Raw genomic sequence first — 20,846 nt, forward strand, 5'->3', positions numbered from 1 at the left:
TTTCACCACAAAAATGCCGTGATCAATTTAAGAAAAATTTATACAGAATTCTTCTAATTCCGAAAATTCTGCGTAACGGACCCTGTAGAATCCTTATAAGAAATTGGCTTCCGGTCGAATTGGCTGGATTTTCAGTATGTTGTAGAACATATCAAAAGTTCTCATTACGCAAAAAATGGAATTTCGCGAGTCGATATTCTATAAGGAATACCCCATACATTGCAATAATAAATTTACACTCTCAAATAGGTCCAAACTTTAATTTCCAGCTTTGCTTTGCTTCAAAGTACCGAAAATGAGGTTGACTACTTTTTAACCTAATGTGGATTTGAAAGAAGTCACCAAAATGAGGTTCACAATCTATATCGGAAATTGACAAAATTATATACATAAGATACATTTCGAAATTGGAAACAGAGAAAAGATTGTAACTTTTTGAAGTAAATGTTCTGCAACAATAAATTTAATAGGCACATGCTTCGCTGAATCATATGAAAAATTGTTCACTAGAAATCAAAAATTTTTGAAAAAATTTCGCACGTGATAGCTTCTAAACCAACTCTGCAGAATTTTTGGATCAGTAAAATTCGATACGAGGACAAAATAAAATACGTGCATTCTTTTTTTTTTAAGGAAGGGTACGTGAAAGACATTCAAAAATAAGCCTCGGGTGAAACTATGCTGCCGGCTAATGGCCGGGGACATACGCAACTTACCTTTATTATACTCGGCCAAATAGAACAGGAGCGATCAATTTTCGCAAAGCTTATTGACCGTGAAACTCGGCGCGATATGTAATAGAAACTGGTCAATAATGGACTATCGTTTTTTCAGTCCACAGTACGGTGTTATACCAGTTTGTAGCCTGCGGTGACTCTGCAAATTCAGCCCAGCCAGATGGCGCTAGTGCCGTTAGTCCATATGGGAAATTTCAGTTGAAATCGAACGCATGTGTTCGGATTCAGTTTTGAATTTGATTTAGAAATTCCACTCACTCTGTAATGATTCGAATATAACCGCTCAATGAGCACAAGACGAGCGGATGAGATTAGACCCATGGAGTGGGACACCTGGTCACCAATTTAAAATCGAAGAAGAAAGGCTCTTGGTCAACGTCTCTCTAGGATGAAGGAGGTGCGGAGATTCCCGTCTCCGAAATTGTAAATTAAAAACCGAAAATCGACGAACGTATATTAAAAGTAAATTTTACCACAAAGAAGAACATTTAGAACTAACTAGTAAAAACTCCAAAAGCCAAATAAAAATTAAAGAGAGACGATTTAAAACGAAGAAACAATTAAAACACAGTCCAATCCAAGAGTATAATGAAAGACAATTCTTTCCAATTAATTCTAGGTTTAACTATATACACCATTTTTAAACATTTAAAAACGACTTTTTCAAGAGAAAGTAGCGCCAAAACGTGAAGCCTGACGATAAAATTTAATTCAAATAAAATACTCATTTTTAGTTTGGTTCAAAGATTGATAAAATACGGTAAAATAATCCGTAACCACCCCAAAAGTGATTTGCTTCTTTCTAACGTAAAAAAGCAATTTTTTTGTCAAGTATAGAATGGTTGATTTGGCACGAATTTTTTTCATAGACAGATTCATTGGTTACGAACATTTCAAGGTCCCGAACATTATGCCCCGACTCTTCGTTGAATAGTGGAAACGATTTCAAATCGATTTGGGAGAGTCATCGATATTCGAGACTAGAAAATATTTTGTGAAAAAATGTACAACCTGTCTCGGATGACGTAAAAAAGGTTATTAAGTCTTACTTTATATGGTAACATTTGAAAATGTTTTGGAACGTTTTTTTCTAACTTGTAGAATGAACTCGGGTAACCCTGGAAAACGTTTTGGTAGTATCTAGAAACGTCAAGAATCCTCTAGGAACCTTTGAAAGTGATCTGAAACCTTGTACGAACTTCGGGGATACTCCGGTAACTCATAAAAATGTAACATTCTAGATCAGTTTCAAAGGTTACCAGAAGATTCCCGACATTTCTAAATGACACCAGAACGTTTTCAAGAGTTTTTAAATTGGTTATTCGAATATTCATCGAGCGTTGTTCGAAGAACTCTCACGAATCACGATTCAATATTATGAAATATAAAAAAAAAAAAAAACACACGAGTCAGACGTTGAGAAAAAAATGACTCCGTTACATTTGCCACAGCTCTGTAGCGACCTTTTGAAATTAAAACTTCTCGGATGTCAGGTATCCACATCTGACGCATCCAGTCCTCTCGACACTGCACGCGAGCATATGTAATTTAGACCTTGCGATGTGGCGGACGGCCTGGAGCGGTAAATGGGATGAAAAGCCACGGGTACACAAGTAACGTGTGATATATGTGCTCCTATGTATACATATGAGGTATTCCATGCCAACTGAGAGGACATTTTCCTTGGCCCCCGCCAATTTGCTTCATTATTTTTTATATGATTCTACAACCTAAAAAAAGTACTCACCATTTTTTTCAGATTTTTCGTCCCAACCGTTCTTTTTTAAAAAATGTTACAAACATAACATATGTTTTGTATATGTACAAAATAAGAAAAATTTTCCTCTAAAAAAAATTTTTAAAAAATACAAAAAATCAATTCTCCACTTTGAACTATGTCTCAAAATGTTTGTTTTGGGACTTAGAAATTATGTTGATTTTTGTAAAAAAATAAAAAATGGTATTATTTTTTTAGGACCATAAAAGGGTTTGTAACATTTTTTAAAGAAGAACGGTTGGGATGAAAAATCTGAAAAAAATGGTGAGTACTTTTTTTAGGTTGTAGAATCATATAAAAAATAATGAAGCAAATTGGCGGGGGTCAGGGAAAATGTCCTCTCAGTTGGCACGGAATACCTCATATGTATACTTATACCCTGAAGGCTCGCAAACGTATCAACGGTTACACGGGCTTCTTCCATAGCATGCGTTTCGTTTTACCCACCTCGCGGTCGAAATTTCATTCAAGAACAGCTTTACGCCGCTCCGTTTGAGCTGCGATAAATCCTGCAGTTAGAATTCACCCTCTATCTACGTATACCGGGCATTCCACGTCAGATCAGCTGACATGAATTTTGAACTATCACAAAGCTGGTTGATATTACTTGCCGTATCATTTTTCAAAATTTGAAATCTGAGTAACATTTTCTGTGCACTTTTTTTTGCTAATCATTATTTATTATTAATATTCCTTTCAACCGTGAGCTATATTTAAAATTCCATTTCTTCTCGCAATTTCGAAAAATTTGATTCGGCATGAATATATAGTGCGAATCGATACCATGGTTGTGGGAATATGGTAGAAATACTGACAAATACGGTTTATGATGATAAAAATTGTCGAACGAAAGAGATTTCGAAACAAGAGAGAAAGATCTTTTTAGAACATGTCCATTTTTAAATGAAATACCCACGATAATTTCTTCACAAAATTTTTTGGAAAGTACCATTCGGCGGTAATTCGTCCATTCTGAAAAAAAATCTTGAGACCTATTGGTACTACTTCTTTTACATAAAATCGGTAGTTATGAATAAAGTGAATTAAAAGAAACGTGAATTACATTCAAGTTCAAATTACGTAAAACACGTTTAAAAGTAGTTCAACGTAATGGACAATTGAAAAATTTTTCTAAATATTCTAAGATTCCAAGAACATGGTTTGTTTTTTTTCTTCAGCTTTAAATAGCTTCATGAACAATTTTCGAAAAAAGACTGAATGCCGCAGGTGCTTTCTAAGGTCCGCGAACGAGTAGATAAAAACGGAGATAAGATCCAAAATCATCAGGATACAGAAATAGTGTGAATCAAGCGTGGAATGCCCCTTATGTACATGTATATTCACGTCACACATGTGAGTATGCGTGGCATTTGGAATATAGCCTCGGCTAAAATTGCAGCAAGCAACTCTTTCTCTTTCGATATTATGCAGTATACAAGAAATATTTTATCACACGTTGTCCAGAGAAAATCATCTTCTCGTCTCGCGAAGAGTGTCTGAAAAGATTCGAGAACTGTGGAATTATTAATTTCATGGTTATCAAGCTGTTATATACATTACATTGCTGTTTTGAAAACTTTCGTTTACTTTTGTCTTAGAAAATGTTGTTTTTTGTTGGAAAAAATTATAGCATAGTAAATATTTCACCACTGCTCTCAAGCGGACGACGTGTGTTGCAAAAACAAAAAAATTTATTCGCTAATTTTGTTTCAGGTTGAATTCTAACGATCGATTTAAATAGTTAGCACCGTTTTACAGTAGACTTTCGTTTCGAGCTCGGTTACGCGTTTTGGTTTCGCCGAGGGGTTATTCCCTCAAGGAATCACCGAATAATTTTATGAGAAATTGCAAAGAAATAAGAAGAGATCTATAGGAAATCGTGAGAAATCGTTCTAAACCAAGTATAACGGTAATCCGGAATACAGATGATTTTGGTCAATTTCCGTCAACTTCTTGTGATTCTCAGTTGCAAGAAATCGAACCAAAAAAATTTGACAATAATTAATGATTCCCGATGCCACCCGATGGATCCTACCTGGAACGGAGACTACCTGGGATTTTCCACTTTCACTGATTGCCTACGAGTCTTCGGTTCATTCTCGATTGAAAACCTGAGTTTACCAAGCATATGCCCTTATCTTGTTCTGATTTATATTTTATATATATTCAGTGCATGCCATAAGGCTATAACCAGTCCTGACTTTCTCGTTAGGTTTTTTCGTTTATGTATAAATCTCAAATTTGGCCACTGCGAAGATTTTACAGAACTTACATGTCACTACCGAATTATTTTCAAAATGTGTTTCAATTATTTTCGGGGATATTGCGAGGAAAGAATAAGCCTTAGGCATCGCGTTTTTGTCAGTTGGTAAAACAAATGCTATAAGTTGGTTTGATCGCGAGTCATATTGAACTTTCGGCGTTTATGCGAATTGCATCTTCGCTCAACCGGACATACGGTCATAAGTTTCTGTCTTCTAAAAATTTTTTCAATTCGTTTACTCTACACGCGCCTTCTACAATGGAAATTGAACTACTATGGATAAAGCGACTAATGGAAGTGAGAAATGGGATTGGTAAATTTGCATATAATGTATTGTATAAAATAGGTCCTCCAACCATATAGACATGTATGCTAACAACAATTTCAATGTGTATTCGTATCGACAAGAACCTTTATTTTTTGTTAATTTTTGCCGACTAGTACGTATTAATATGTTTAAAAAAGTTGATCCGTACCTATCACTACCTATTTCGCGAACATGTTCCTCCATCTTTTCATTTTCGAAATTTTCTGTTCAAGAACTATTTCGAATGGTTTTCATGGATTCTCCTGTTACAGTTGTAGACGAGGTTATAGACATAGTAGATAATTCACCGGAAGGATGGTTTTTCGACAGATCAAATATCACTCGAAATATCACTGTAGACACTGGATACTGATTCGTTCCAAGTAGTATGTGCTACATCACCAACTATGCTCGTTTACATTACAGTATAGGGCAAATCATAAAGCAATACATGGTGTAGCTTTCAAACTCCATATTCGGCTGAAAATTTTCAATGAATAACTCTAAATTTATTATATCACATGCAATCAACAATTTTTAATCACAAGTTCCGATACATTTGTAAAAAAAACTCTTTTAAATATTATTAGCACCAATGTTCAGGAGTAGATTCAAATGAAATCAACTTGAATAGGATAGAGAATTTAGTGTAGCATCCGTTTAAGCCTTAACTTCGCAATGTCACCCGGTTTTCCCCTAACTGCTGTAAATCTTACAACGTGGCTGTATGAGGGTAGGGTGAGAAAGTTTCAAGACTATTTCGCCAAGTTTAGCGTGACGCTAATGTGCATATATACACCAAGATGGAAGTCTTCTTCAGGTGACGAAAGTTCACCCAGCTAGTTTCCCCAGAACTTACATACTGTACGTGATTGCCGACACTTTTTTGCCGGAAGTCACAAGTCGCAGCTTGATACCAAAGGCTCCTTTCGTCTTTTCATTTTCAGAGGTGTACGTGTTTCCTTTGATTATTTACGCGTGAAGTTATCGCTGCAAAAGAATATTTATTCAAAGGTACATTCCTGTGCAATTCAACCAGCTTTAGAAACTGTAATATTCTTGAACGTTATAAATACTTGTATTGTTTTTGTTTTATTTTCTGTAATACCAATATGGGAATAATATCGCCCCCCGTGTTACGGAATTCCTCACTTAGGGTCTTAAAACAAACGTTATTTTTCGGAACGTGGGATTTACTTGGATTTAAAGTTTTTCGAAAGGACTTGCACGCGGCTTATGAAAAAATCGTATTCGTTATAAGGGACAAAATGATCCTATTTCAAGTGTATTTTTGATCGTTCTTGCGGGAAAAATCTCATTATGTAGAATTCAAAAGATGCATGTGTCGCAAAAATTTTATATTATACTTAATTTCAAACATAAAGAAAAATTTCTGTGTAACAAAATACAAACCTTCAGTTGCATTTATGAATGACATCAAGACCTTAAATTAAAAAATTGAAAATCTTCAGTGAAGTACAAAATTCGAGTATATGAACAATTGAAATTTATTAAATTCTCTAAAAAAAAATGTACTCACTTCCTCGTATTTCAAATTCTTTCAGCAATTATTTGTCTGATCGTGACAAGTTATCTGTTCTCAGAACGCAATCAACTTGGTTTGTAAGAAATATGTGTAAGCCTGGTCACGTAAGACTTGTTACATAAAAATTCATTTGATCAAATCTAAGTGCTACACATAATTTTTTCTTCAAATTGTCAGCTAGTCGTAAAATTCAATGTAAAAAGGATCTTGAATATTCCAGGCTAACACATCTAATGTGAAATTGAATTTATCGCGTTTAGAGGTTCAGAACTATTGTTTTTCGTATATACTTCGTATCACAACGGAGGGACTAATAAATACGTGATACCTGAAAGAAGTGAGCAGCTAAAGATTGGTTTAACTCAGAAATATAAAACAATTCTGAAAACACCTTTCACCCAGCATGTCGCAATCAGTCAAAACACCGTTATAAATCTTTGTCTTGGATTTAAACAGTTTTGGAGGCTGTTATCGAGTGAGTCGGGACGAATCTTCAGGCTCCTGTCAGCTCCATAAATTGAACTCTTGGGATGCGGACGTTGAAAGTTTCATCCAAGTAATTTTTTCCGCGACAAGCATACGAAATTTTCAATTCATTTCACCTTTTTCACCTCGCAATGGTCGTTTTTCCCTCCATTTCAAAACAGTAAATCACTCCTCTCAACGCTGGCTATACCCGAAAGCGGTGGGAACAAGACGTTTGAAATTCCTTATCATACAAATTATAATAAAACTCCTGTATAATCACTTTCACCGATCGTAAATCTTACGGTTCGCAGTAACGCCACGCATAGAAAAATGATACCGATTGTGTTGACACTGGTGCGAACCGCGTGCAAAATGAACGAACAAACTGGCTCGAAGCCAGAATGTCTCAAAAAGGTGGAAACAGTAAAAACTGTTTGATTCGTGGAGAAATCCCAGCGTAGATCAGTGAATAAAAACGAGACATCCGAAGACGTGTCGGGAAGAGAGGCGCCGCTGAGCCACGGGAAAAAAAGGAGAGTGAAAAGATAGTTTTTTGCAATTTCTTGCCATTCATTGACCCACTTCTAGCTTCTCACATTTCGTAAATATACTGGGTGACTTTCGTCTGTAGAAAACACGTCATCGTTAGTTCATCACGGGTGAAAAAGTCTGGCTTAGTTTTGTCACAAGTCCACGTAATAAATTATTCCTTACTTTTATCCAAAAGCAAATAATTTCATTTAATTGAGAAAAATATCGTTGACCAGACGTGGTAAATATGATTCATTGGTACCTATGAGAAAACACTTCTTCAATGCCGTGGAATAAAAGTATTTCATAAAATTAATCATTCGGAAGAAATTACTGGCTGTATAATAATGTCAATCTAATGGAAAAGCCATACAGGAAACAAAAAATACACATAGGTGTATGTGCAGGCCTGAATTTGGTATATATTGTGAGTTTTCGGTAAACGGTCACGACACGAACAATGTGTTACTTGCAGGTAGACAACCGAAGTTACATCTCACACGCAGTAAGTACCTGTGATGTAACCTCGTTTACCTGCCGCCAACACATCGATCGCGACGGAAACCTTCACCGAAAACTCACGCTATAATATATAATGTATGTGGTTGTGCAGAAGAAAAAGGTGACGCAATTTGTGGGCAAGTAAATAACCTCAGGCTGCATGTGGCGAGAAAAAATGCAATTCTGTGTTCATACAGGGTGTTTCCGGGTAAACGCCACAGAATGTTGGGTTGCCTAACACCAAAGTGCACAAATACAGGTAAAACAGACCTGCCAAGTTATCGGTAGGTAACTCGGTAGGTAATCCGTTTAAATCCCTCGCGAGTGAGCCGCACAGAATTTGGCAAAACCGAAACTTCCAGCTCACTCGCGAATACTTTAAACGCGCTACCTGCCGATAATTCAGTAGATCTGTCTTAACGGTATTTGTGCCCCTAAGCGGTAGACAACCCAATCGTGGCGTTGACTCGGAAACACCATGTATAAGTAAATATATATGCTCTTGAGAAAATCCCATGAAATGATCGATTTAGGTAGTATTATGAAGAAACGGATATTTTCCGAAATTTGAAAAGCCTAATCCAGAAATTAAGCTCAACTTTCCTTTCCTCTATCTGTCTCTGGTGATGCTTGTAAAATAATAGGTTTTTCATTCATATCGCGAAGTCCGAAAACGTTGAACGAATATCAAGGGGAATGCTGTCGTGGCATATTGATGATGCTCTGAGATGCTGGGAAAATGACGATAGAACGAAGCAGGTTTACACAAGAAGCACGCTGAGTGAAATTTGAAATATACGAGAACTTTAAACAAGAACCCAATAACTATATTCAGTTCTAAGAATTTCGGCTCCAGTAATCACTTTGAGGAACTGTTTAACCTCCCATAATTGCAGATGATCTGGAATGACACAGTCCTTCGGCTCCTGTTACGTCAACTTCATGAGCTTTCCTGTATTGACGACAAAATCGAATTCCACCATACAATTTTAATGTAAATTTTAAAAAATTTCAGAATTATTCGTCTCGCGAGAATTATTATTCTCACTGAATTCTAGAAAGTCAATCAGATATCGTTATGCACTGAAAAATTAACCTGGACAAGAGTCGAGAGTGTTTTGTTATTCGTCAATTTCCGAATTCATATGACTTGAATTATGAAATTATAGTGGCAATATCCGACATTAATAATTCTAAACTTGAAAAGTAACGCGGTTTGATCTTAACTCACACTTGGGTATATACCTTTAACTTTGCACGGGTTCTTTATTAGGTTTGGCAAATTATATAGCCGTTGTACGTGAATGAAATATTGTTCACCGCACCGAACTATAATTACAGATTATAACAATTGAGTGCCTTCCTGGAAGCTTGGGCTTTCAAAAGTCATACCTAGACGAGATCGTTTCGGATAAGGAATCGCCTCAGTGTGGATAAAAACGTTACAAGTTATGAAAAAATACGAGAACCTAATCCTCTGCAGTCTCCGCAATCGATATATTTACTCTTCAATGTCAGTTTTACGAGCGGTCTGATCCTTAACTAGATTCACTCACGCATAGCTACTAAAACCGCCGAGCGAATTTTAACTTCAATACTGCAGAGCTTTAGGATTGGTGGATAAATCGTAAAATTTTCTAAGTCGCGAATGAGTATTTTCGACCTTCCGTAGAAAGAATGATCGGAATCTTAAGGATGCACGTAAAAAGGGAATGCCTAACGTAATTGATAAAAATGCCTGTAGGTCCCGAGCAGAACTTACATCTTATAAATAACGCTACGAAATCTAGATAAGAACAGACTAGGTGAGACGCTGAATGATTAGTGCGTTACGATTTCCAAAATGATCCCGTTTGAAGTTGCCTCACGTTTGTACTTTTTGATTCATAAGTATTTGTTTTTGGAATGGACACGAGAAGCTTCTACGACCTTCTAACAGATTCTATGACTTTCTGTTAACTTCCAGGGTATTCTTCTTATTCTGGATGCTTCTATGTGTAATCTTCTATGGGCTTGATTGTCATATCGATTTGCTAGAACGTTCCAGATTCGTATTGTGGGCATATTTTCTACATGTGGTGCAATATGTTCACGTCACAAAGAGGATTAATTCTTACTGACGAAGAAGCAGCTACTATTTAGCTACTATCTATCTTCTTGGAATGGCCATGGCTATTATCCTAACAATATGAAATGTGAATGAAAGAAATAAAAATCATCATCAACGCGGAGTCTCAACTGATTGAAAACCCCCTTCATCGGGCCCAGAAAGAGTCTACTCTGTATTATATACAACGTAAATGGACACAATAGGAACTGAAGGCATTGAACACCTTCAGGGAGTCAGTCTGTCAGAGGTTATAATAAATTATTGAGGAAACTAGAAAACTGACAAGAAATCCAGTTTGATGTTCCCCTCCGACTTCGTTGGAATGATTTTTTATGCGCTTGATGTATTTGAATGGAAGCAGCTCTGAAATGTTTTTATTGATGAATCAAACATTTCTATGTCAGTTTCATTCAAATACATCAAGCACTTCTATCTGAAATTAAGGAATCACCCCATTGGGTGGCCATTTTTGGAAGTTGTTTTCCCCCTTTAAACCTGTTTTTTCATCAATAAAAAAATACGTGTCATCTAGTTTTTAATTTTCTACAACATATAATTTACCTACTCAATAAAGACCGATCATAGTGCAGCGGGGGCCGAGAAGTAAATTCAGATTCGTCAGCAATGAAATTTAGAGGAATGATTGAGGATTATGCAAATGGATGAAGGTAGATATCGAGTCACTACGTTTATAAATAATAAAAATTATATGAATGAAACGTGGCCCGAAATCATCAAAATTACGCGATGGGGTAGCTAACACAGTTGCAGGTTATCAGATGTGAGGCATTAATAAAAAATTCCGTGAGCCATACTGAAAATGGATACATGAAAAAAAAAAAAAAAATACCGAATCGCCGTAGAAATGTGGATACATCAAGCAGGTGAATCAATACTCGAACTCGTTCAGAGTTGTCAACAGTTAAACGAAGTCTCGCGTGTCACCGGCTCGCAGTCCTGACGGATAAATTGAAGACGAATAACCTTCGCAGTTTGTATGTTTTCGAATTACCTGTTCTACGCGTGATCTGATAGTTGGTAACGCGATATAGCTGGTCGTGAAGAAAGCTTTAACAGCAAATTCGACGAGTGAAGTAGATACTGGACGATTGGATGGTAAATGACCAATTGGTTCAGAAACGCGTCTCCAGAAACGATCTTCAAACACAGAGGAAGAGAGTGTGCAGGTCAATCTTCGACCGTCTTCCGTCACTCGAATCTAGGTGAAAAGGAAGGAAGGAAGGAAGGAAGGAAGGAACGAGAGTGCGGACAGACATTAGGAACCAAGAGACTCCTCGTCTAATTATCTAATGGAAGACAATGGCCCGGTATAAAACGAGTAGACCGTCTTCATCCCCGTCCTGGTATCATCTTCCTTGACCTAAAGGACCGTTTCGAAATACCCTCACACTCCGAATGCTCGATCCTACCGCAGCTCTACCCAAAGCCGGTTGGGTACTATCGTAGCTCGCCGCGTCGTCGACTTTTCCATCACTTATCTCGGTCACTAAAAGAAGAGAAACATAAAAGGGGAGTACAAGAGGAAAGGTAAGGAAAAACAGACACACACCCACACACAGATGCTTTCGAACCTCGAGGAGTGTGAGGCACTTTCATTCCTTCTCTTCTTTCCTCCTTTCATTTTTTGGTTAGAGCACTTGGCTTGGAAGGTCAGTTGGGGACCATTTACACCCCTACCTTTCGCCCCACTTTCACTACTCGGGCGGTTTTCTTTCTATCCTTAAAACGTGGTGCCAATTTGAGAAACAGCTCGCAGCTAAGTGGTCCAGCGATAAAGTGAAAACTTTTAACAAGATTTGGAGCATTGACTAGTTAAGAGGGGTAAGGTGTACGCACTCACTGTGATCTAACCTGTGAGTCTGTGACTAACAAGCTAACTTCTGAAAGCTTCGGAGCGGACTGTGTGGGGAATTCTCATCGTAAAGTCAATGAAGCAATATCCGATGCCAAGACTTGATGCTCAGATTATTCGAGGATCACCGCTCTGTAATGGGGGGGAAAAGCTCGCCACTTTATCGCATCCTTTCTTAATGCTCTAAGAAAATGACCAAGATCGGCATTGAATATGGTTTTATACATGCGCGAAAATGGGCCTCATAGCCCGGCTTCGGATATATCCTGACGATCGTACGGTAAAATATGAATTCATCGTCGTCAGGGTCACGAAGGAACAGATATTAAAAGTTTTTTTGAATTTGTTTTCAGCCAGATAAATTACAACCTAGCATGAAGTAGTTAGAATTGATTATAGATTTGTTTCGAAACCGACAAGTTAACCTCAATTTTGAGGTTTCTAAAACTATGAAATATCTAGAATGAACTTGAGACATAATTATGGGATAACTTGATGGATCAAATAAAAGATGTAAAATGTAGTGGATAAAACGCGCGAGAACATTTTCAGCTAAGCATTGGAATGTTTGGCATTCTCTCTGTAAGATAATTTCAAATTTGTCTTATAATTTCATAGTTTTCAAGTATTTCTCGACAAGATATTTATGCAATTTTATCTTCGAAAATAACTTACGTAAGCAGAAAAATGATCTTTCGAAAATTTCGACCCGGAAGTATTAAATTTAGCTATGAGGAGTGGAAGAAAATGACTTCAACAATTTCCAGCAGTATTAAATTACAGATGAGATACACAGATTCACCGTTCGTATATCACAAGCTCCGTGTGAAACGATTGATCAAATAATAACAGCTTTTTGGTGCATCCATACGTGCAAGAAATAAATCACACCCATTCAGATGTATTCCAAAGACGACTCGGCTTTCTTTCTTACGGTTCGTGTTACGACGGTGATAAAATTTACTCCACCCGTTAACATCGCAGTAAAACGACGTGGTATGAGGTTTCAGGCTGAAAAGCTCACCTGAACAAAGAAATACAAGTAAGACAAATCCTGAGACTTGACGCGCTACTGATGGTTTGAGAGATGGATTTGTATCAGACGCAAACTCCGAAAAAACCGTCGATACAAAACAAATAATGAAACAAAAGTCCAAAGGCTGTGATTGAACTCTAATACGTTTCTGTATTCTGGACTAAACATTATCTGCAATGAATAACGAAAATTTAACACCTAAAAATATGAACTGGAATGTGAGACTACTCGTAATTTATCGCAATTTCAGTTATTAGATTACTAGATAGTTTTTCCTATAATAGGCATTCATTATAATACCTGATTTTAACCGTAACTCAATTTTCTGAAAATTAGCAATTGTTATTTTCCTCGAACCATCAGTTATTCACAAAACATATTCTACGCAAAATCATCACAAGCTATATTCAATAAACTTGAGCTTCATTAAAAAACTTTCTTTCAGAATTATCGTCAATGGTTTCGATACATTTTTATAGAAAACATAGAAAAATTTATCACCGAATTGCACGTTTTAAAACACTGATGTAATAATTATATGAAATATGGTGTAAGCTTTAAAGCCGAAAATTATTGTGACAAAGGGTGAAATCACCCGTCTTACCCTATTTTCTAATGATCTAGTAGTCATCATAGACAAGAGAAGTTTGTAAACGTCTTGTGTCTTACAATGAATAAGGTTGCTGCGTCAACCAGCATTCTTGTAAAAACACTCTTGTTTCAGACTTTAAACGAATAACACCGTTTTCACCAATAAACATAATTTTCCCAAAATTTTCATTTTTCGCCACTCATTTGCCACAAAAGCTCATATTTTTATTTCATAACTGCAACGAGAGCTTCATTATCATTTCACGAACGAACTTTCCCTCTCTGATAAATGCGACTCTTTTGCAGAGAAAATAATTATACCTATTCCAAATCCCTGCGACGTTGATTCCACCCATCAACCGAACTTCGTGAAAAATTACACACCAAATACTTCCCTTAACGAATCGTTGCGGTATAAAGGTGGATTATATACGAGGAATTGGAGTTTTGAAAATATTAGTTCCCCCAGCATCGACATGCGGTTAAACTTCGGAAAGCAATCGACGTTTTCTTGTATACGTGCCGGTAATGTATTTATGCTAATAACGTAAGAGTGGCGCTCTGGACTGATGGCTGCGTACTTTACGTTATCTTTAACGCCGGGCGTATAGCGCTGATACAAGTACACGTGCCTTCCATTACGCAGGAAACTTTGCGGTAAATTTCACACCCTGTTTAGATTAAATAAAGTCGAACACGAGGCGGCGACGTGTTTCGTTGCGCTCTGAGCTCTTTCACTTTAAGCCTTACCGTACTTAAGCTGATGCTACAACCTGGACCGGGACTACCACCAAGTTTAATTGAAATTTATTTTACACGGAGATAACTGCATTTTCGGTACAACGTTAATTTCATGCTAATTACAACTTTGCCGTGTAACTGAAATTGTTCTTTCCTCTTACGGATGAATCGACGACCGTGTCTGATCGCTGAAAAGAAAATACGTAGTGCAAATTTTCAGTATCTTATTCAAAATTGTAGTACGTACTAAAAAGTACTTGTAATTTCATTCAAGAGCTTTGAAATATTAAAATTGTAGCCTATTTCGCAAATTGGATGGTTTTTCAATTACCTGTATAACCAGAAAAATAATATTTCTAACACAATCACAGTGGTTTAAATATGAAACATACGTTGTTTCAATTATTCTGTAATTAATTTCCTGTTGATCTATAACTTATCTAGTTTCTTTCATGAAATTTTTTTCACCGGCAAAAACGAAGGTTTTCTGTCAGAAGAAACTGCAAAGGGTCTTTTTTCGGTGATTGTTGTTTGAAGCAAATGAAAATTCTTTATCATTAGATGTCTGTAAAAAGTTCAATTTCGGGAGTTACTTTTCTTGGAAAATGAGATCAATGTCTGTCAGTAGCTTTTATCGTTCCCTTACCGTCTACTTTTTCTTGTTAACGTTAAGTACTGGCTTTTTCATCTACTGTCACATGTAAAATGCAATATAGAGAGGCGAGTAAAATTAGCAAGATACTTGCAAATAAATTTTTGAGTGTATTTTAATCATTAAAGACTGATATCGTAATTATTTTTGTGTCATTCCCCAGGCCAAGTAGCTGACTTTTAAACACAACTTCAGGTCAATCTGACTTTCCTAAACCAAAACCAGATCACTGGTTGATGATATTTATGCTGATTCCGACAAAGGAAAGCTATTTAAATCAGCTACTGTCAGACAAATACCTGTCGCTTTCTTTTACGTTTACTTGACGTTTGCAATTTAAGTAAAATTATTACCCTAATCCTGAACTCATTATCACGCACGTAGACAGAAATACCGAATATTTTTACTGGCCCACTTCACAAAATATGTTTAATGAATTCCCCTTGTGGAAAGTATGTAAGTTTCTATTATTCCCAACTCAACCATAAAGTTAACTTTTTTGACATCAAAAGTGGGATGAAAGTGGCATATTTTTCGCTAAAATTCATTTGCAGGAAATGTGAACCCAACTTAAAAGTCCGAATTTTCAAACAAATATTGCGGCCTGAGTCGAGTACTATTAAGTACTTACTTTATCTTGTGGCCGTTTTCTATCGTCGCTGTACCTCTTCAGCCAAAATTCACCCCAAGATATTTCGTAAAAATTGTGCAGTAAAGGTATCGTCGTCATGCTGAAAATAGTAACAACCAACGAATTCCGCATTTGTCAAAACTAAGTCCACTAAAAATTTTTCGATGCGTTGTTAGGTTTTAAATAGAAATTCTGCGTAATTTTCTTGAGGACTAAGAATCCCGAACGCACCGATACTCACTTAGAATTAGTTCATCAGCAAGCGCAAAATCTCTGAGAAGAAATTTCGGACATAAAATTGATTGAGTTTTTTTGAAATGAAAATCCCATATATTTGTCTACGAAATTACGTTGCTTGAAAGTATTTCGGTGTAAAAATTTTGGCCAGGTCTCGGTATCCGCAGCACGTATCAAATTTCCTTCGCAATATTTAAATTACACATGAGGCATGTTATGCATACATTTTTACACGTTGAGCCGCGAAACATTGGACAAAAAACACGAGGCATAAGCTCATGGGTTTATACGTGACATGCCAAAAGTTTCCTCCAGTCGATGAATTTAAATGCTTAAAGTCGTACGTATCAAAACTCAGCTTTCAGACTTCTGTATTACGGCTTTTCGTGCAACGTGAAGAATTGAAAATTCTCTACGACTCCATCAAAGTGTTTCGCGTTTCTTTACCGTTCGGCTAATCACCGTCAGCTACGCGAAAATAAACCAAGAGTTTGCAGTCGATAATTTTTTGTCTAATTTAGATGGTTCTATCGGTAATATTTCTGAACTTTGAAACATGTAGAAAAGATATTACATAATGGTGTAAGATGAAAGTTTGAGATGCCATTCAAACAAATTATCGACATGGTAAAAAATCTTTGATGAATGTTATCGTTATTTCCGTTATTTTCGCCGTATTGTTACGGTTCAGTAAAAATTATTATACGGATATGAAGAATTTACGTGAGCTGTGGAAACTAGACATCATCGACTGAAACTTGATGCCTTAGAAATTGAAGCAGTTTGAAGAAATGCGTGATAAAAAACCTCCTGAAGAATAAGCATTAAGTTATTTCATCGTAATGTACTCAAATACCTCAATTTTACATGTTTCCCGTTTTTGTGCCTCAGAATATTCGTTTTCTTGCTAATATTTCACTGAACTATCAAAACCGAACCGTACTGTATACCATAATTGGTTTTTTTTTCCAAATATCAGTTAAATGCAATCTTGAGTAATCTACCCGTCGATTTATCCTAAGCTGCGCTAGCAAATATGCAGCTGAAGTTACGTTTTAGGTCTGCACTGTTATTTTTGAAATGTAAGCTTGGTTGCCTGTCTGCTGGCGAAGCTTTGAGAAAATTAAAGATAATAATCCGGTATGTGTGCATGGTACTTTAAAATAACATATAAATTGCAGATCCTTCAGATAGTCACTTATAAACAGATCAAAAATTTACAATTCGCAAACAAAGAGTGTAGAAATCTTTATATCCTAACAATTGAACTATTGATCCTCCTTAGATATTTGAATTGTCGTTTCTGATGTTCTTAGAAGTTTTAAATTCCAGTTGGCTCTTGAAGACATACTCACAAAAATTGGATTCAAGAGCAACAGTTTCATCGTCCAAAAATCGTGAAAATTAAAAAATTTTAATTTCTTGTCTTTGCCAAAAATTAAGCAATTTTGAAACTCGATCAAATCAATTGTTTTGGAAAGGCAAGTCACTCGTTATTTCCATGCTTGGATTGTCGGATTCACTTCTCACAGCAACTCTGAAGATGTAAATTATGGTGATAAAATCGATAATAGGGAAATCCGTCAGTTTTACAGCCTCTTAAATTGATTTTTATTTTTCATTCGTATAATTTAGTAAAAACTTTGAATTAACTACATGCGAAATAATTTAAATACATATTAATTCTCTTGAAATCGCGCAACTTTTACAATGTTGTGCCTGAGGCCGAGGCTTCGTTAACTTTGCTTTAATTATGACGCCGTTTATTGTCAAAGAGATTTTATGTTCAACTCCTACGAGGTGTGGCAATTAGAAATAATCGCTTACTGTAGCATGTTGGCATATTTTAATCCCGTGAGTCAAAGAGCCGTGGTATTCGGAATCATCGTAGCTTAACATCGCAATTAGTTTCCACGCATGATTAACTCCTAATTTCTGCCTTCCGCGTACTATTAATCGTTGGTACAGCAGGACGTACCCATATTATACTTTATAACTTCTGTTAAGAATAAAAAAAAACGTGAAAATCACTTATTTTTCCTGATGATAAAATAAAGAGCCGACCCATACGAAACGGTTCAATAACAGATTAGAAATTTCAATGAACTACAACTGTGCGATCGTCAAAGAAAAGTACGTCGATGTTTTTGAAAATTATTAGAACGTGGGAAAGACGCAAAGCATTCTCAGTATGATCAAGATGTAACTGACGCAGTCTTTTCACCATTAACAACCATCATTTATTGTAAGAATATATTCACAAAAACGTGTCAGTAATTGATATTATAATATAGTATAGAATAAAATTATATCTGCTAGTACGTAAATCTATTTTGAATGACAAGTAAAGAAGAAGTTCTCTTGGAACTAAAACTCTTTCAAAACGATTGACGAATTAACACTTACCATTGGCATCAACTACTTATCAGTCATCTTTATTATCATCCGCCATTTATTGGTTGAACATTTTTTTTTACTTACTCACATCTCGTTATCCCATATCTTACATTTGGTTTTACCGATGACCACGACGCATTACGAAAAGGAAGCGAGAGCCACGTTACATGCGAAGTGTTCGCCCCGTTGGAAAATATTCTCATTACGTCGGAGTCTGGTTGTCGGCGCCATTTTATCACCACATAACCTAACTTTTCAATTTTCACGGAAGCAAATCGTAATTCTTGCGGTTTCAAACTACTCATGTCACATAAATTAATGAAATGTAATCAATAATATACCTGTTCTACCGTCCACGTACAAAGAAAACACGGTCAACGGTTAGCTGTCAGCCTTGTTGCATTAGTTTCATTTTTTTACCACCAGATGACGCATCGCAAAGTGACAATCCCGATAGCAGGGATGGCCAACTTGATCAGACCCCAGATCTTCCGTTTATTCGCCAGACTCCGTGTGATCTACCAATCTCAACTCTTTGCCACAGAATTAAATCAAAATTTTTTGATAAAGTCAAAAATGCGTGTTTTCTAATCATTTTCTGTATTTCAAAGATGAACCGAGCCTGAAACTTCCTCCAATACGAATCCCGCACCTAAGGCATCACCACGTCACCCACTGGGGACCCTACTTCGAGAACGTGAAGAACGAGGATGTCAGCACCGGCGGTGTTCGCCACGTCGCTGTCCATCTAGGCACGACAGCAATGCTCGATTGTCGAGTCGCCATGCTGTCCGACAAGACGGTAAATGTTTTTCCAAGCTCTCGTCTTCGCTTCTTTGCAACGTCGTTATTCGTCTCCCTTTGCTGTAATCTCAGTTGAAACCGTAATTGAAACAAAAAGTGTCACTCGAATCCTGAAAATTTCTATTTATAATTCATGCAAAATCGAAGCTTACAATTAGTGGTAACTCTAGTATGAAATCAGGTTATGTGGATGAGACGAAACGGGGAAAGAGTTTCCCTGCTGACGGTCGCGAAAAATACCTACAGCTCGGATCTGCGGTACAGTTTGTACTTCCAATACCCGAACAACTGGAGGCTGGCCATATCTTCGGTGCGACGAGAAGACCATGGACTCTATGTCTGCCAAGTGAATACCCATCCTCCAAGAATGCTCACGACGAACGTCACGATTTTAGGTAATTATTAATCATCATTACTCACTAACATATCTCTTTCGAAACGTATCTTATTGGGGGTTTGAATTATAGACGAAAATTGATATTTTTTATGAATTTTATTACAAGATATTCTTATTCTTACATTGATGGCTTATATAATAATTTCAATACATTCGTAGGTTACGAAGGTGTCTCAGAATATAAGAATAAAAATGCTAGAATTATAAACGAAGGGTTTGATATCGATGCTTGGTTTGAATTCCTTTGGAAGTGGTTCAGCATCTACTGGATTCATTCGACTTCACGCCTCGATGGCTCTTTTTATTCAGAAGACTAATTTCTACAAGGTTGATGAAACAGATTTTCTTTTTTTTTCAGTAGTCTCTCGAATATTGTCCTTTGTTAATCACAATTAATATCGACGTGATGTGGTAATATTAAGTATTTAACGATACCAACATGATAAAAGTAAAATATTTCGGTGAATTTGTAGAAACTGGTCTTCTGAAAAAATGAGCCATCTTGGCGTGAAACAGAATGAATCTACTAGATCTTCAACCGTTTTGAAACGTTTTATCTAACATTTTATTTATACTTCCAATGAACTCTATTCTTATCTTTTTAAAGAGATCCTAATAACCTATGAATATAATATCTTGGTAATCACTCGATGCACGACTATCAGGCAATAAAACCAATAAAAAGCATCGATTTTTGGCCGATTTCAAATAACCAACTGATTACCAATTTCGGCCAACTTCTTGATTAGTTCGATCTTAAATATCCGGGCATAAGTACCTCGGGTATATTAGATATATCTTAATATATGTGAATGCGTTTTGTACTCGTATATATTATTCATAAGTTGATCCATAAGTGAAAACACCGCAGGGTAACAAGTGAAATGAAAAATTTCGCAAGCAATTAAATTTTTCTAGAAACTCTTTCAGCGAAATATTTTTATAACGCGCCAAATCTATTTTATGTGAACTTTTTCACAATTTCAATATCAGCGAGATCTTTTTCAGAGCAGTGCGGCAAACGGACGTGTTCGAGGCATTGGAAACTTTCTTAAATCAATTTCTTAGCCTCTTCTTGCTCTCGTCTGGTCCAGATCACACAAGTCTGCAACTTTCCGTGTACGCAACTTTTCACACTCCGTTACCTCTCACGCGGCTATTCCTGCATGGATAAATTTGAATTTCTCTCAAACATTTGATGAATTTCAAGTATTGCCAGGGTATCCGGTGCTGCTGTGAAAACCGAA

General features: G+C 36.5%; 1 protein-coding gene across 1 annotated transcript in view; it reads left to right on the forward strand.

Annotated features, from left to right (window-relative positions):
- The window catches only part of LOC107228171 (zwei Ig domain protein zig-8), a 208,669-nt gene that overhangs the window by 166,380 nt on the left and 21,443 nt on the right, over nt 1–20,846 (forward strand). Inside the window, exons 3-4 of the mRNA XM_046730808.1 lie at nt 19,010–19,200; nt 19,384–19,597. Coding sequence (XP_046586764.1) covers nt 19,010–19,200; nt 19,384–19,597 — 405 coding nt within the window. The remainder of the gene's footprint in view (nt 1–19,009; nt 19,201–19,383; nt 19,598–20,846) is intronic.

The sequence above is a fragment of the Neodiprion lecontei genome, chromosome 2 (assembly GCF_021901455.1).
Source record: "Neodiprion lecontei isolate iyNeoLeco1 chromosome 2, iyNeoLeco1.1, whole genome shotgun sequence".
Lineage (NCBI taxonomy): Eukaryota > Metazoa > Arthropoda > Insecta > Hymenoptera > Diprionidae > Neodiprion > Neodiprion lecontei.